Below are 18,693 nucleotides of genomic sequence, written 5' to 3'. Positions count from 1 at the left end.
TTCATGGACTGGTAAATAGGAAAAGCTTGTTTTTTTCTTTTGAGAAAGGCTGAGGAAACTCTGATCAAACTCAGATGACAATAAACAAAATCACTGATGAAACTAGGACAGTGTTTTACATACAGAGAAAAAAGACGAACATCGGAGTGAACCCTAAGATATATATAGTAAAGAAAAAGCCAATTATTTTTCCTTGACTAAGACCTTATTCAGACTGCAGTTTTCTCCCATTATAGTCAATGGGGCTGTGCACATATCTGTGTCTTTTTGCAGACTGTGTGGTCCGCAAAGACACGTCCGATTTTGATATCAAATTTGCCAATGCCAATCTTTGGATCCATGTAAAAAAAAACAAAAAAAAAAACAAACAAACACGGACAACACTCAGATGCAACTCTTGCTTGAAAAATTCAATCAATTTTTTGTTCTTCATTTGAGAAAAAACTGATGAAACTCACACCAAACTCAGACCAAGAAAAATCAGTGATGTCTGAACAAGGCCAAACACTTGTGTTTGTGTCCATCTACTGAAAACTGATCTTGGTTCACTCTTCCATAGATATTTGACTCCAATTGCAAAATATGATGTGCCGTTCTTACATTTCTGTTATTTTTGTTAATGACTCCAATTTCCATCAATACAAATTAAACACATTATAGTGACATATTAAGTCTATATTATTTTTTTTAGATTTTTAAAAAGCATGTTTTCTATTTCTTGCTTTATTTTTTAGTCTCCTTGGAGAATTTAACCTGTGATCACATGGTCTATATACTGTAATATCACGGTATTTGGATACATAGTGTAAATGATAGTCACCCATGAAGCCCAGGCTACGACTGGACTTCATAGGAGTACCAAGATGGCAGCCATGGGGGGGGTTTCCGTTGGCCCACAACGGCTATCGGCACCCTGCAATCTCGACACCTAGGGCAGAGACACACTGGAGTATTTCTCCTGCGATAATCGCATGGCACTGAATGGACTGGCCCGGCACCTCTCCTGACCTGAGCATGACGAATTACTATGCAGCTGTCAAGCTCAGGTCAGGAGAGCAGACAGCCAGTGCGAGTTTTACAATGCGATTCTCGGACGAAAAATACACCAGTGTGTCTCTGCCCTTAGGGCGAGTTTCCCTTAGCGCATTGCATGCGCTTGGACGGAGCGGAAACCCTGATCCGCCCAAAGCTCCGCCCCCTTCTGTACATGCGGCGATTCCGGATGTGCTCATTGAAAACATCCGGAATCGCCGCAACGTATCCATAGAGTAGGCCATTTACCTTGAGGAGACTGAGCATCTCCGCAAGGTAAACAGACACGCTGCAGTCTAAAAAGACGCGCCACATGTCCGATTTCGCGGGTGTGTCACCCGCGTATTAGGACGCAAAGGGGAGATGGGATTTCATAAAATCGGTTTTCAGCAAATGATCTACTAGCTAGAAATAATATCTTCACCAGCAAGCTAGACAAATACTAGAAATTAAAACTAATAAACTTTATTTTAAATTGATTAAAAAGGGACTTAGTCCATCTTAAAAAATGCACATGTACAAAAACACAAACACAAACAAAGAAACTGCTAAATGCGGTAAGACCAAACTTCAGAAACTTTCCGGTTTACTCTTAGTGTCGTAGTCCAAATAATACACAGGCACTCCTTCAGAGTATCCGCTTAGTATAAATTTGTTTGGAACAAGCACTCTCTTATAGTGCCGTAAATTGTCTATATTAAATCCATTGCTTTTAAATCGATGTGTTACTTCTGTGTTACATCCATCATTCACACTCACAATGATTTTTGACAATTTTTACAACAACAGCCTATACTATACACAATGGCATGGCACACAGTCTGAGATTCTTCAACTCGGTGTGAACCTATACATTGCTCTACTTATGCAGTTCACCACCTCCACAGACTTCTTTTAGAAAAAAAAAAAAATCTCATATGTAATGGAGAGATCTCACCCAAATATTTCTCAATAACGGGTTCCTCCATATGACGCTCCCTTCTCCCTACGCGTTTCACCGTCCAGATCATCAGGGGAGTCTCTGGGTCAAACTTAATGCCTTCATGGAAAAAGTGGCACTTCTTTAACCTTTTTCTACGCAATAATTCACCTGTTCAAGTAAGTGTTGAAAAAAAATTTCCAGGAGGGGGACTGGATAAAATTTTTGCAAGAATGTCGGGACTTTTTAATAAGGTGCAATTGATGAATGAGCTGAAAATGTCTGGAAACCCCAAAACTATGTCCAAAATGACAACTAATTATATAATATTATATATATATATATATATATATATATATATATATATATATATAAGAGAGAGAGACTTAAAAAAGGTGCATATTTAATGAAGAATTGGGTGCAAATAAAAAAACACCAAGAACTGGACAATATATAATGTAAATGCAATAATGAGTTTCACTTACAAGCCTAGAGCAGCTGGGACCCGGCCTGTGGCCCTGGGCGCCCATTGTAAAAGTGGGTTATGTTCAGTGTGCTTATGACGATTAGAGTTTGTGAATGAAGGAGACGTGACGCCACCTGTGGTGTTCGGCAATAAATGATGTTAAGCCGATGCTGCAGACAGATCCTCTGGGACAGATGGTGTGGTGCAGCAATGATGTTACGGCCCTCCACAGGCAGGGCTGTAGTCCCAGGGCAGGGTAGGTGAAGTGACACTTAGATGGTGTAGCGTCGGGCGTAGGGGATGTAGCAGTGTCGGGCCGGTTGACGCAGGAATAAGTGGAGGACACCGGGGCATGTAGTTCCAAAGTTTTACTCACAGTCTGTTGTGGCACAAGAGCCCGCATCCGTGCCGTGTCCTCCGGGTCAGGAGCTCAGCCAACTTCCAGGCAAGATGAAGTACTCCTTTTCCAACACTCTGCCAACTTATGTGCCTTTTCTGAACGTCTCCCTCTTAGCGCCTTTAGTGAAGTACTCACAGTACTGAGTTACACTGGAGTTCCTCCTGTCAGATGTTCCTATGAACTCTACTTGTATGGCAGACAGCTGTAGCCTGCTTCGGGGACTCCTTACTACCTAGTCCCGGCTCACTATCGTTGCTGTTGTGCCCCCAAGTCTGGTGTGGGAATAAAGTGGTGACAACTTCTATTCATCTGGTGTCTGCTGCAAGACCATTAGTATCCATACAACCTCGGGGACTGGACCCTGGCCTTGCTCTTAGAACTTGGGAAGGGTTCTCCTCTAACCCTAATCCTTAGTTCTCTTCTCCTCACGTTCCGTACTAATCCTTTCCTTCTTATGGAGAGTCAGGCTTTCTATCGATATTCCTTTCCTGTGCCAGCGGACCCAGGTCACTGAGGTCAGCTGCAGCACTCCCTTCATCCATCCCACTCCGGGGATCTCCTTTCACAGACTGACCTCGTCAGACTCCTGTGACAAACTGACTAAATCCTAACCACTTCCCGCTTTTTTGATGCAAAACTAAACTCCACCCGTCTCCCAGCACGCTTCGTGTTCCAAGCAGGGAGTCACCAAAGGGTGCTTTGCTACACTACTATGTTGTATGGGATGCAGGTGTTGGAGTGTGGTCAGGTGTCTCCACCTTACCTGAATGGTGGGGTACCACACCTCAGGAGGAGGTGCAGTACCTCTGTGGTGACTGAACCCTCAGGGGCGCCACATACCCCCCATTAAACACAGCATGTCCGCTGGCTGAAAAAGAAGCAAAGATGGACAAATACAGGAACATACAAAATTTTTGCAATGCTAAATAAACAGTTCTTATCTAAACTTCCCAATATGGGAGGCACTCATTCTTAAACGTTGCAAAACAATTTTTAACTAACTATCTATGTTCTAATACAGTCTTTCACCTTTTCTACTTAACTTTAAGTGACAACCGCTGATGCCTGGTTCGCCACCTACATTCAAATCTTTATTCACATTTCTTTATTCAACACACATCTTTATTAAATATTCACTCCTATTCAGATACCTAACTGTACTCTACTACTATCAATATTTTTTTTTTTTAGGCATTAGTCTAAACTCTATAACGCATTCACTATTTACTTTTCCTATCAAAAATGCTAGACATTATGAATAAGTGCAATATAGACATTGATCCAGCCAAGATGTTTTGAAATGTCCTTATTCTTAATGAGGTAGTCCTTATTCGTAAAAGACTTATGTAAAACCAAGAGAGGGCACTTAAAGAGGTGCAACTATTTACAATAAAGTTCTGGATCATTCAGTGTCCATGATCTCCACAGTTGAATAAGGAAAACGCTGCCAATAAAATTGAGCAACAAAACTGGAATCAACAGGGAAACAGCATGATAACAAAAATAGAAAAACAGAAAAACAGAAAAACAGAAAAACAAGCACAATGGTGCAAATACCCTCCTGGGTAACATAGTTAGTTATGGAATGTTTCTTAATGGTTGGTGGTCCCCTCCTGGGGTTTTGGAAGCTGGTTGCTTTGGCTGCTTCCAGGGAAGATGGTCTGACTTTCCTCTTCCTGCTGGTTATCCACAAATTGCATATATTCTCTTTCCCATGGAGTGAGGTTGGTATCTGCTTGTGTAAATGGAATAGCAACAGGAATAACCACTGCTGGTGAGGGTAGCATTTCAGCTGCCAATGATTCTGCAGAGGTTACTGCTGGTACCATCGGATGTTGTTCTTCATTTCTAGATGGTACGACAGCCAACGGTGCTGCTGCCTTGGTCTTCGGTCTGACAGCTGGTGAAACTGTTGCCTGTGGCCACTTGTAGGGTGTGTGAATCTCTGGGAGATCCATGATGCATTGTAACACCCATCAGCTGTTCAGGTTCCTCTGCCGACATCAGAAGATGCCGAATGGGACGTGCCTGTTCTAATATCACCCTTCTCAGCAGGGATTTCTTCCACTTCCCCATCTCAGTATCTCCAAATGAAGGGTCTAACTGTCCCATGTGGAGTTCGAGCATGCCAGCCTCGGTGCATGAAAACTCAAGGGATAACCTGTTGGCAGGGGTGGTAGTCATACCTGGAGCCTCCCGGCGGTGTCCCATCTCCGGTACTGCAGAAGTCGGGGACGGTGGTGGAGCAGATGGCAGCTCCGGGTCCGCAGGGGTCTCGGGTGGGACCTGCGCAGCCGCACTAGGTCCAGGCGGGAGCACAGCTTCTTCTTCCTCAGCTCCCGGGCCCTTTGGTAACTCCTCCTGGCAGGCCACGACCATCGGTAGTTGCAGCGTGGAGGTGGAAACAGGCGCTGCCTGGGGAAAGTCCTGAGCGGAGGCGGCGGCAGGTACCGCAGGGGAAGGTACTAGTATGGCAGCAGCGACAGAGGGTACCAATGGGAAAGGCACCGGGACTGGAGGTGCCGATGGCGTAGGCCCCTCCCGGGCGTGCTGCCAATTCAACATCCAGACCGCCTCCTGCCTCAGCCATAGACGATTTGTCAGCTGGGTGATCTCAGCCTCCAGCTGCTGGCGGTCCATCTTGGAAGTCGGATCGGAGCCTTCAGCCAATGCGCCGGGGATGTTCAGCTCAACCTCCTTGTGCTCTTCGGGCGTCCTTCCTTCCTCCATCATGGCATTCTTTCTCCCTTCTTCTTCCTGTCTGGACTCTTTTCCTGCCACCGACCCTCGCTCCTCCTTCTGGGGGTGGTGCCTTCTTCCTACTCCTCAATACCAGGCCAGTATACGAACCGCTCAGGGGATGGGCCATGTTGCAGTTGCATAGAAGTTCAGGCAGGGGAGGCCCAGGACAGTTCGCGGTCTTTTCTTAGGACCACCCATATTGTCACGCCCTTCTTCTCTGCGCCAGCGGCCATTTTTAGAGTCCATTTTACAATCTATCAATTTGGTATTCTGCACATTGTCAGCAATCTTTAAGTCCAATAAATTTAGGCACACAGAACCCGGTGTCACCGGGCTTCGTCATCCTGTTCGTAACGCCAGAAATGGGTCGCCCTCACACCCAGGGCGGTGAGGTACTGGGCCCGTTGAGCTTCAATGGGAGTTGTCACGGCAGCTGGGACCCGGCCCGTGGCCCTGGGCGCCCATTGTAAAAGGGGGTTATGTTCAGTGTGCTTATGACGATTAGAGTTTATGAATGAAGGAGTCGTGTCGCCACCTGTGGTGTTCGGCAATAAATGATGTTAAGCCGACGCTCCAGACAGATCCTCTGGAACAGATGGTGTGGTGCAGCAATGATGTTACGGCCTTCCACAGGCAGTGCTGTAGCCCCAGGGCAGGGTAGGTGAAGTGACACTTAGATGGTGTAGTGTCGGGCGTAGGGGATGTAGTAGTGCCGGGTCGGTTGACGCAGGAATAAGTGGAGGACATCGGGGCATGTAGTTCCAAAGTTTTACTCACAGTCTGCTGTGGCACAAGAGCCCGCATCCATGCCGTGTCCTCCGAGTCAGAAGCTCAGCCAACTTCCAGGCACGATGAAGTACTCCTTTCCAACACTCCGCCAACTTATGTGCCTTTTCTGAACGTCTCCCTCTTAGCGCCTTTAGTGAAGTACTCACAGTGCTGAGTTACACTGGAGTTCCTCCTGTCAGATGTTCCTATGAACTCTACTTGTACGGCAGACAGCTGTAGCCTGCTTCGGGGACTCCATGCTACCTAGTCCCGAATCACTATCGTTGCTGTTGTGCCCCCAAGTCTGGTGTGGGAATAAAGTGGTGACAACTTCTATTCCTCCGGTGTCTGCTGCAGGACCATTAGGACCGGACCCCGGCCTTGCACTTAGAACTTGGGAAGGGTTCTCCTCTAACCTTAATCCTTAGTTCTCTTCTTCTCCTCACGTTCCGTACTAATCCTTTCCTTCTTATGGAGAGTCAGGCTTTCTATCGATATTCCTTTCCTGTGCCAGCGGACCCAGGTCACTGAGGTCGGCTGCAGCACTCCCTTCATCCATCCCACTCCGGGGATCTCCTTTCACAGACTGACCTCATCAGACTCCTGTGACAAACTGACTAAATCCTAACCTCTTCCCGCTCTTTTGATGCAAAACTAAACTCCACCCGCCTCCCAGCAGGCTTCGTGTTCCAAGCAGGGAGCCACCAAAGGGTGCTTTGCTACACTACTATGTTGTGTGGGATGCAGGTGTTGGAGTGTGGTCAGGTGTCTCCACCTTACCTGGAAGGTGGGGTACCACACCACAGGAGGAGGTGCAGTACCTCTGTGGTGACTGAACCCTCAGGGGTGCCACACATTGCAAACATCAGTCATCTGAGGCTTTTTACAGCAACACTAGCTGTACTACACCTGTTGTGTGCTCTGATGGTGCAGGTGGAGGAGGGTCCCACCCTTGGATCAGTACAAACCTGCTAACAGCGCGTCCTTCTCCAGACCCAGCAATCATAAGATCGCTGGGAGGGAGCTGCTGGGTCGTAACTAACCCATATCATCTCTGCCGTGCAGCCATGGGGCTGAATCCTCTGTTTAGGCTAAGGTTACATGATAACGTGTCACGCGATAGCAATTCTCCGAAAAGTTGAGTGACGAGAACATCTGTGAAACTTGGCTGTCGACTGACCATTTTTGCAGGTTTGTCGCATGCGACTTGCATTGAAGTCTATGACCAGTGAGTCCTGTGTGGCCAATGACAAAAAATCCAATACATTTGGAAACATTTGTGACTCTGTAGCCGTATGTCACAGGTCACACCATAGAAAATCAATGCACCAATGTTGAAATGTGACACCTAGATTTCAATTTGACTGGGAGTATATATATCGCATACTTGCAGTCACACGACCACCCATTTTTAGCACTGACCGATGCTGGAGAATCCTTAGGCCACATTCAGTATTTGGTCAGTATTTTACCTCAGTATTTGTAAGCCAAAACCAGGAGTGGGTGAAAAACACAGAAGTGGTGACCTACAAATACTGTGGTAAAAAAGTCACCAAATAGCGAACATGTAAACATGGCCTAATTGGTCAGCAGCATCTCTCTTAGGTCACAGTCACACATTCAATATTTGGTGAGTTTTTTTACCTCAGTGTTTGTAAGCTAAAACCAGGAGTGGGTGAAAAATGCAGAATTGTTAACGTGTTTCTTTTGTCCTACTTCTGGTTTTGGCTTACAAACACTGAGGTAAAAAACTGACCAAATACTGAACGTGTGAACGTGGCCTGTACAGTGTGCAGTGACTGCAGACTTGTAGCTTAAGGCTGTGTGCACACGCTGCAGATTCTGCTGCGGATCCGCAGCAGTTTTTGCTGCGGTGTACAGTACCATTATTCCCTATGGGAATTAAAAACTGCAATGCAGACGGTGCGGATTTTTCCACGCGGTTTTTCTGCGGTTTTGAAACCACAGAAAGAATTGACATGTCAATTCTTTCTGTGGATTCCGCTGCAGTTTGCCATCTCCTCCATTGAGGAGATGAAAAACCGCAGGGCAAAACCGCAGGCCAATCCGCAGGTAAAACCGCAGGTCTTTTGACCTGCAGATTTACCTGCAGATTTTACAAAATCCGCGCGGCCAAATCCGCACTGCAATCCGCAGCGTGTGCACGTACCCTAATGCTATGTGCACACGGTGCGGATTCTGCTGTGGAATTTTCCCTGCAGATTTTGCTAAATCTGCAGGTAAAATGACCTGCGTTTTACCTGCAGTTTTAGTGCAGATTAGTGCAGTTTTTGTGTGGATTTCCCCTGCAGTTTTCACCTGCAGATTTCTATAATGGAGCAGGTGGAAAACTGCAGCAAAACTGCACAAAATAAGCAACATGCTGCTTCTTTTATTCCGCACCAAATCTGCGCGGAAAAATCTGCAGCATGTGCACAGAGTTTTTTGTTTTACATAACCTTAAATGCTACTGTACATCACGTGCAGTTCTGCTGGGCCAAATCTGCTGCAGAACTGCACAAAATCTGCACCGTGTGCACAGGGCCTAAGACTGGACAAGCCCTTTAAGGGTATGTGCAAAGGACTTTTTATTTTCAGGGGGAATCTGCCTCAGAAACTGACTGAAAAACTTGCCCAAAACAAGGAACATAAGCAATTCAATGTAAAAATGGCTCACCGTGCACATGTTCAGGCTTTTGACAGTCTTTTTAACCTCTTCAGGTTTCTAAAAACATCTAGCAGTTACCGTAAAAGAAAATGACATGACTACTTTTCTGTTGTTTTGTGCCCAGATGACGCTCGGTGCTTTAAAGTAAAAGTTGATGGGAAAGCTGAAAGAGGCCCAGACATCTTTTGGAGTGTTTTGCCATCATGCTTCCTAAAAATAACGGTGAAAATGACGTCACAAAAAACATGGTAAAACCCATCAAAAAACCGCTTCTGTCTAAAATTGACTCAACAGGTTCACCTGAGTTTAAAAGACAAAGGGGCCGATTCATCAAGACTGGCTTAGCGCGGGCTAACACTATGCCAGTCATGCTAGGGTACAAGGTGCACGCTACTTAATGAATTTGGCGCATCTTCTCCGTGGCGTGCACCACCATGGCCAAATGTAGCCCCTGCTCCTCCCTAGCTCAGCCCAAATCAGCGGAGTCGATTCAAACTAGTGTGAAAACGCCAAAAGTCTCAAAATTTTTGTGCAACCCCCCAAGGTGTTCTATGACCTTATTATGTGTGAAATAAATGAAAAATTAATATAAAAAGGAAGGAATAATACAAGTACAAAAAAAGTCAGTCCAAATTTTCTGTTCCTTTTAGCCCCATCCCATCAAAAGAGGCCCTTAAGTCAAATATATAAACATAAGTTCTATGGAAATAGGAATAACATGAGAAAAAAATATTAGTCCCTTGTGGTCATAAAAAATGAAGAATTGTGAAAAATAGACTTGTATTTTATTTTTCTTCCTTCATATTTTCCTATCAATATCAGGGTAAAGGAAAGAAATATAAAAATGACATAAAAAATTAGTATTTTAATCTATATGGGTCCAAACTGTGCTGATCATCTTTTTAAATGGAATCTGTCAGCAGGTGTTGGCTACTCCTTCTGAGAGCATTATCATATAGAGAAAGAGACACTAATTCCAGCGATGTGTCACTTACTCGACTGCTTGCTGACATTTTGATAAAACCACTGTTTTTTTTTCTACTACAGATTTACCAGTTCTCTAAAATGCTGAGCTCTGTATAGCCCTACCCACACCAGCTTTCTGACTATGCACAGTGTACACAGAAATATGCCAACCAGTAATGGGGTCGTGGTTATAGAGAGCTCATGAATATGGAGGACTACATGGCAGAAGGTTTATTAATTTCCTGCTGATAAATGAGATAAAACACTACAGCAAGCAGCCCATTTAGGCTATGTGCACACGTAGTTGGAAGTGCTGCGGATTTTGAAAAATCCGCAGGTAAATCCGAAGGTCAAAATACCTGCGGTTTACCTGCAGATTAGCCTGCGGTTTAGCCCTGCGGTTTCACACCTCACAATGGTGAAGGTGTGAAACCGCAGCGGAATCCGCACAAAGAATTGAAATGCTGCGGATTGTAACCCGCAGCAAATCCGCGCGGAAAAATCCGCAGCATGTGCACAGCGTTTTTGAATTTACCATTGAAAACAATGGTACTGTACAACGCAGCAGAAATTGCTGCAGATCCGCAGAGCCTGAATCGCTGCGGATCCTAAGTGACATCACTGAAATAAGGGACTCTGTAGCTACATTATGCTGTTCTGTTAGGTGGCAAAAAAACTGGTGACAGATTCCCGTTAAAGTTTTTTGCATAGCAGTTAGAGCTCTATTTTTCTGTTACTGAGAGTTAAACCCCATCATAAATGTACTAAAGTTTTTAATTAGAGAGGTATTCCAGTAACAGCCCCCAACAAGAGGATAGGTTATAATTTTTAGACCATGGGTGGTCTGACCACTGAGACCCTAACCAATCACCAGAATGAATAGAATGGTAATTGTGCACACCCGCTCCATTCGAAGTACTGGGGTGTCTGTCAGTCTCATGGAGATCTAATGTAAATGCAGTGCGCATGCGCAATCATTGTGCCATTAATTAGGGTTACTTGGGACCACTGTTTTGGTGAATAGTTCAGACCCTCATAAATTAGTTATCAATCATCACATATTCAGTAACTTGCTATTACTGGAATACCTCAGTAAATGATAATATTTTATCCGTATGATTTCACAACTGGAGGGAACTTTGGCGTTTACTGCATATTAATTAAAGGGGTTGTCCAGTCTTAAGTTACAAGTCTGACGTCAGTCTATGTGACTGCAGACTTTTGAATCCTCACATCACGCACTGCATGCTGTGAGGATTCTCCACTGCCGGGAGTAGGCGGTCATGTGACCGCAATTATGCATACTCCCGGCTACATTCTGTCTAGACTCTTTCCAGCCTCGCTCAATACACTTATCTCCTGAGTCCGCCCTCTGTCTCTACCCTTCCTTCCCCACCCAGGGAGGGGAGTAGCAGTACACCAACCAGACGAGCAAGGTAACACGAACAGGGGAAAAGTAAAATATCAATCATACAAATATACACTTGTGAGGGGAGCCAGGGCCATAGTCATGGCCCGCAGTGATGGCTGCTTAGGCGCACCCTGGTCTCCCGACACATGCATACAATGTCCCCTTTGCAGTGTACCTTTAACGCCTTCTGTGCCATCAGGGTCTCCTCTGATCTGCTGGGCGGAGTCACCCCTTTTGGTTTCTCACTAAAGGAGACAGAGTCCAGTTTCAACTTGTAACAGACAACTTTACTTGAATCTTTTCACAGTACATCCAGTTCAGTTGCAGCAACTTAACAGTGAAAATCACAGTACACATCCTGGTCCATTCCTGTGCTTCTCCCTATTTCTTCTAGAATGCCCCCGGGTTGTGCCGTTTCATCTGGTGCCGCAGGGTTCCTTCGACTGTCCAGCTTTACTACCTTCATGAGTTCCCTGACTGTTTTGCCCCAGACATAAGGGTATCTGCCCATGTAGTAAGCTGACACATCTTGGTGCTGCCCTGCATTCCACTGTTGCTGAATCCTCCAGTACCCAAGCTCTGGACGACTGGGCTCTGTCTTGTAAATGTTGCGGGGTCACTGTGCTGTCCCGAGCTCTAAAGCCCTACTTGACTGTCTGGGCTCCCTGGCCCTACTGACTACAATCATGAAATACTCCTGGCTTAATCACAGTAGCCCCTCCTAAGTTAACTGTTCATTACATTTAACTCCTATCCCTATTCTACTATAGTAATGGTTAATTCTATAACTGCACTATCCCTATCTACATGAGATATATATATATATAATCTCTATCTCAGCATCAGGTAATTATATATGCAACTATACGAACAAGGTAATATCAACATGAAGAAAGGGAGTGGAGCATCACGCGGTCCCGGTACAACCTCTTATACACTCACATATAACAGTGGAATACATCGGGGAGTGGAGGATGGGGTAAAAGCAAAGTAGTAGAAGAGAAGGAATTGTCACCCTCACTAAACCAAACAACTGTCACAGATAAATCCACCAAACGCCTACTCTTATACCACCAACTACTATCCTCCCAGCCCTACAGAAAAAGCTAACTCTGACAATGTGTGTCAGTAAGGAACCAGATTATATAGTGGATAGGAGTGGCTAACTGTGCTCATCTGAGAACCCTAGCTCCGAGAGCTCGCAGCATAGCAGATTAACCCCTTTACTACCAAAATAAATTTACACTGTTCAAAAAGAAGGTGAAGTGTTTCTACTCAGTGCAGGAGTAGGAGCAATCAGATGCTGTGGTCTTCTGGCTCCTCTCTGTCATGGTAATCTCATGACAACCCCTTTAATACTTTAAATTCAGTAATACACGTGCAGAATGGATTCATTTTTTTTCAGTTTGCATTAGTATCCTTTTTGAATATGATTTTATTATGGTACTAGATCCAATATTTAAGTAAATCCTACAACGTATTGGTAAAACTGATCATCATGCGCCTTCGCTAGTAGAGGAGAGCGACTCTATTAAAATTAGAATTCAGGAAAATCACTTGAATTTGACCAAGAAATTCAATTAGATGCAAATCCAATGTGCCTTTTTATGCTCTTATGTCTCTCTAGACCCCAGAGTATAATAAACATAGGATTTTAAATTATTCTCAAGTGTCCCACTTTGCAGCTTTCTACCTGGTCCTCTGGTCCTCTTTAATGTACCTCAAGTCCTTTTCCACATAGCAGTCTTTAGCACATTTGGCACTGACTAGGCGAATGCATGTCATCATGTGGCATGTAGCCCAAGTCTAGTCAATTCACAGTGGTCATCAGCACCTACACTCACTGGCCACTTTATTAGGTACACCATGCTAGTAACGGGTTGGACCCCCTTTTGCCTTCAGAACTGCCTCAATTCTTCGTGGCAGAGATTCAACAAGGTGCTGGAAGCATTCCTCAGAGATTTTGGACCATATTGACATGATGGCATCACACAGTTGGCGCAGATTTGTCGGCTGCACATCCCTGATGCGAATCTCCCGTTCCACCACATCCCAAAGATGCTCTATTGGATTGAGATCTGGTGACTGAGGAGGCCATTTGAGTACAGTGAACTCATTGTCATGTTCAAGAAACCAATCTGAGATGATTCGAGCTTTATGACATGGCGCATTATCCTGCTGAAAGTAGCCATCAGATGTTGGGTACATTGTGGTCATAAAGGGATGGACATGGTCAGCAACAATACTCAGGTAGGCTGTGGCGTTGCAACGATGCTCAATTGGTACCAAGGGGCCCAAAGAGTGCCAAGAAAAAATTCCCCACACCATGACACCACCACCACCAGCCTGAACCGTTGATACAAGGCAGGATGGATCCATGCTTTCATGTTGTTTACGCCAAATTCTGACCCTACCATCCGAATGTCGCAGCAGAAATCGAGACTCATCAGACCAGGCAACGTTTTTCCAATCTTCTACTGTCCAATTTCGATGAGCTTGTGCAAATTGTAGCCTCAGTTTCCTGTTCTTAGCTGAGAGGAGTGGTACCCGGTGTGGTCTTCTGCTGCTGTAGCCCATCTGCCTCAAAGTTCGACGCACTGTGCGTTCAGAGATGCTCTTCTGCCTACCTTGGTTGTAACGGGTGGCAATTTGAGTCACTGTTGCCTTTCTATCAGCTCGAACCAGTCTGCCCATTCTCCTCTGACCTCTGGCATCAACAAGCCATTTCCGGCCACAGAACTGCCGCTCACTGGATTTTTTTTCTTTTTCGGACCATTCTCTGTAAACCCTAGAGATGGTTGTGCGTGAAAATCCCAGTAGATCAGCAGTTTCTGAAATACTCAGACCAGCCCTTCTGGCACCAACAATCATGCCACGTTCAAAGGCACTCAAATCACCTTTCTTCCCCATACTAATGCTCGGTTTGAACTGCAGGAGATTGTCTTGACCATGTCTACATGCCTAAATGCACTGAGTTGCCGCCATGTGATTGGCAGATTAGAAATTAAGTCTTAACACACAGTTGGACAGGTGTACCTAATAAAGTGGCCAGTGAGTGTATATCACTAACTAGCCATCATACAATGTCACAACGTGCTAATCTGCATCAAGAAGGGCTGTCACAGTGTAGAGGGATCATCCTTATTCTCATTTTCACATGGAAACAAAAAGTAATTGGATGAAACTGAAAGGGAGAAGATACAGATTAGATATTAGAAAAAAACGTTTTGACAGTAAGCATGATCAATGGGTGGAATAGGCTGCCACGAGAGGTGGTGAGTTCTCCTTCAATGGAAGTCTTCAAACAGTACAGACATCTGTCTGAGATGGTTTAGTGATGGTTTAGCATTGAGCAGGGTTTGGACACGATGACCCTGAAGGTCCCTTCCAACTCTAAAGTTCTAGGATTCTATGAAGACCAATTTTGAAGATGGAAGATACCAATGGCACTTAGAAGGGAACCAGAGTACCTGGCAAAGAGGTGTTACATTATATATTTTATTTTTTAATCTCTTCTCCTCAGCCCTTTAGATGCCAGCCAACTTTCCACAATTTTTCTAGATTCGTCCAAAGCAAATTGCAAAAAATTTAGGTTTGAGCAAATATGAATATTTTGTCAAAAATTTTAAGCAGATTCAATTTATCTTTGATTGATTCATCTCTACCTTTTCGTATTCAGAAATCTTCTAAGCTCAACTATAATGGGTGCAAGCGGCAGGCAGAATTTTGGTATTCACTACAGCTGTCTGAAATGATGGATAATTGGCTTTGGACACTGGTTAAACCATTTGCCCTACAAATATGTAGCAAAAACGCCGAAAAGACACAGCATTTTTGCACTTTTGAAAAAGTAGACATCTTAGCAAGAATGTAAGCTAGAGTTTATTTCATCGACTTGTGACTCTACAGCCATTTTAGAACTACAAATCCCAGCAGGCTGACAGATTGCACCAGGAGAGCAATAGTTCCCACGACTCCTTTGCTTTATATGAATGCTCCACATGCATTAAGTACCAAATTCCCAACTCCATTCATCTCTGGCCTCCATCTAATAGGAGGCGAGACACCACTTGGTACTTGGAGAACATCCAGTAACCTCTGTGATCATAGATACGTTTCTTGAGATTCAGAAATATAGAGGCGGCACATTTGGGTCAAATTCAGCTCCTAGAGACAAGTTGTAAGAGGAAAGGAAGATGGATGCAATGTACAGGTTGGAGACTACATTTACATAAAGACAGCAACAAATGTATAAAAATGCTTCGAAAACACCCTGGGGAGCAATCCAAGGTAACAGAGTGAGGAAATATCGCACTGTCGGCTAATTAATACTTATCTGAGAAATGAAGCCTTTGCAGTCTCATTACACATCAGTCAGTGTTGCCCAAGAAGAAGGTTGGCAGGTCGATGCCATGGTCAGTGGGAAAAGTGGATTGTTAAGTAGCGGAGGAAAGTAACAGTCGGATGTATTGATGAACATCCCAGACAGAGAGAAGAAGCATCGCAAACACAGGAAAATCAATGCCGAAGGTGATGAAAGGGCAAACGCAGAGAAATGATAGGATGGGATTTCTTTGATTAGGATGTCATAGATGTTTGAAATGAACAGGCATAACTGGCAATTATTGTAATATTCTACAGGCCAAACGGTAATTTGCACAGAAGCAGGAGATAGCCGGCTTTTGATATAACATCATAAAAATATATCCAGTATTATATATGCATTTATGACTTCTATATTCTATCAAAGAGCTACGGTAACTATCTCTGTTGCATCTTTTTATGAAATGCAGCACTGCATTGTACAATTATAAGTTATGCATGGTGATGTGTCCAAAGGTTAAAGGGGTTGTCCCATAAATTGATGAGATTCGGCTGCTAAGACCCCCCTGCCCCGATTTTGAGACCGAGGAACCCAAAGTCCCCTGTGTGAATGGAATGTGCGACAGTCAGAGCCACAGTGTTTGAATGTGCTCAATATGGTTCCATTCACTGAAGGCGCTTTGATACCATCGTTCTCATATGCAGAATCGAATATCAGCCCCTCTATATACAGCCCCATCCTGCAATACATCACACCTCTTGGACTTTTTATTTACAGCCTAATCATTGAGTACATCACTCCTCTAATTCCTTCCATACACAGCAACTTACCCAAGAGCATCACTCTTCTCCCTTCCAAAACCCTCTATACATCTTCCTCCTGCATCACATCATTCCTCTCATCCTCCTCTATATACAGCAGCATTCTGAAGAACATCACTCCTCTCAACCCCTCTATATATAGTACCATCTTGAGGCACATGACTCTTCTCAGCAATCTTATCTACTTCATATTCAACCCCTTCCCACAAAACATCACTTCTCTCAACTCTTCTGTATATAGCCCCATCTCTCAAAACATCTGTCCTCTTATCCTATCTATATAGAGCCCCATCATTTACTTCAGCCCTTTTAAGCTATTAGAAGGAGTGATCTTTACAGGACTTCTTCTCCAAATAGACATATTAAAAACATGTGATAGGGAAAAGAACCCAAAGAGTCATGGAAATAGGGTAATGGTTTAAAGAAATATCAAGTCCTTCTGTCCAGAGAGCTAAAATCCAGCACTATAATGGTGAAGGTAATTTGATCCTTGCTATAGGGCCCCTTCTGTTCTCTGTATGCAATTGTATAGGACATTATGTTTATTCAGTCTGGTTGTTTATTTTTGTGACAATGTAATTAATTAGGATAATTCTTTCCCATTTCTACAGGCCTTACAGAATTTGCACCTCCTTGCAGCGGACATGGAAACTTTAGTCTGGACTCTTGTGTATGCATCCAAGGTTGGGGAGGCGAAGACTGTTCAGAACCCTTGTGCCCCCTAGGCTGCTCTGGAAAAGGTACCTGTATCGAGGGCATCTGTGTATGTGAGCCAGACTACACAGGGGAGTGGTGTACAGATCTGTTATGCCCTGAGGAATGCAGTCCACATGGGCACTGTCAAGATGGACAATGTGTCTGCCAAGAACCATACACCGGTATCGGCTGTGCAGAGCTCCGCTGCCCAGGTGACTGTTTGGGAAAAGGACGTTGTGCCAATGGAACCTGCGTATGCCAAGATGGTTATGCCGGAGAGGACTGCGGGCGCATGTGGTGTGTGAATGCCTGCAGTGGGCGAGGGCAATGCCAGGATGGTGTCTGTGAGTGCGAGGAGGGGTACAGTGGGCAGGACTGTTCTGAAGGTAAGGAAAAACTAGTAATTTTAAGACCTTGACCTGTCTGAGGAAACTTATTAGAGAAAGTAAAGTGCAAAAAGTATCAACGCATAACAGAAGAAATATCATTTATCATTCATATTCACCAGATTTGTTAAGTGTTTTCCTGGATTAACATATTGATGATCTTGGGATAGGTCAACAATATCCAATCAGTTGGTTTCCACAGATCACCAGCTCTCATGGCTGTACGCACTGCAAAGAGCCAGTATACCACAGTTCAGTACACCGTGCAGTGGCCATTCCTTTACTGCAGCTTAGCTCCTACTGAAGTGAATAGAAAGCTGCAGTACCAGAGAATTGAGACTACACAGTATACCGAATTGTTACGTTCCATCTTTTATGGTGCATAGTTCTGGTGGCCAATGGACCTGGTAAGATGATCGATGGAGGTGCCGGACATCCAATGATCTTATATAAACGACCTTTCCTATCCTGTCATGAATATATTAGTCCAGTACAACCTTTTTAGAGATTTTGTGCTATGCATGACACCTGACAAATACATATTTGACAAACATGTACACCGTACATTCATACTGGTTACAAAATGGAAGGAGCTAATGGTCCAACCAATTTCCATTTCCTTAAGGCAAATCTCTCTCTGCTTTTTAATATCTTGCAATTTAAAGGTTTAAAATTATGTGCTGATTAATTTTGTCATATATTTTTATATATGGGCTTTGTTTTTCTTATCCAAGGCTCCAAATCCTCAGCATTTAAAGGAAACATGATGACTCCCTTCGGCCGCCACTGGTAGAAGCGTCGGAGGTTACTGCCCACTTTCTTGTAGAGTTTAATGTATACAACTAATGTAGAAGAGCTCCTAAACTCCCTCTAGTGATGACGCTATTGGCTCCCAAATGTACTTTTCAGCTGAATACCAGGCATATTATACAGCCCTTAATGTTGCTTCTGAGAGCTGCACAGTTTGATGTGCTGGCATACATTAGTTTGCCCCATTTTTGAACATAACATAACATATGGTAGACAAGGGAGAGACCCTTTACGAAAGAACAAGACTTGGGTCTCTGGTTTATTGGTCAGTTTATTATGAAATG

At 44.2% G+C, this 18,693-nt stretch overlaps 1 protein-coding gene across 3 annotated transcripts in view; it reads left to right on the top strand.

The window, feature by feature from the left end:
• The window catches only part of TNR (tenascin R), a 544,894-nt gene that overhangs the window by 288,103 nt on the left and 238,098 nt on the right, over window positions 1-18,693 (top strand). For 2 of the 3 annotated variants that reach the window (XM_073563656.1, XM_073563657.1), the window contains exon 3: window positions 17,129-17,599. In XM_073563656.1, coding sequence (XP_073419757.1) covers window positions 17,129-17,599 — 471 coding nt within the window. The remainder of the gene's footprint in view (window positions 1-17,128; window positions 17,600-18,693) is intronic. The other variant, XM_073563658.1, reaches the window with a different exon arrangement.

Source organism: Dendrobates tinctorius, unplaced genomic scaffold (assembly GCF_039654945.1).
Source record: "Dendrobates tinctorius isolate UK_male_01 unplaced genomic scaffold, ASM3965494v1 ptg000396l, whole genome shotgun sequence".
Taxonomy (NCBI): Eukaryota; Metazoa; Chordata; class Amphibia; order Anura; family Dendrobatidae; genus Dendrobates; species Dendrobates tinctorius.
Note: the sequence above shows the minus strand (reverse complement) of the source record. Positions and strands in the feature narration are given on the sequence as shown.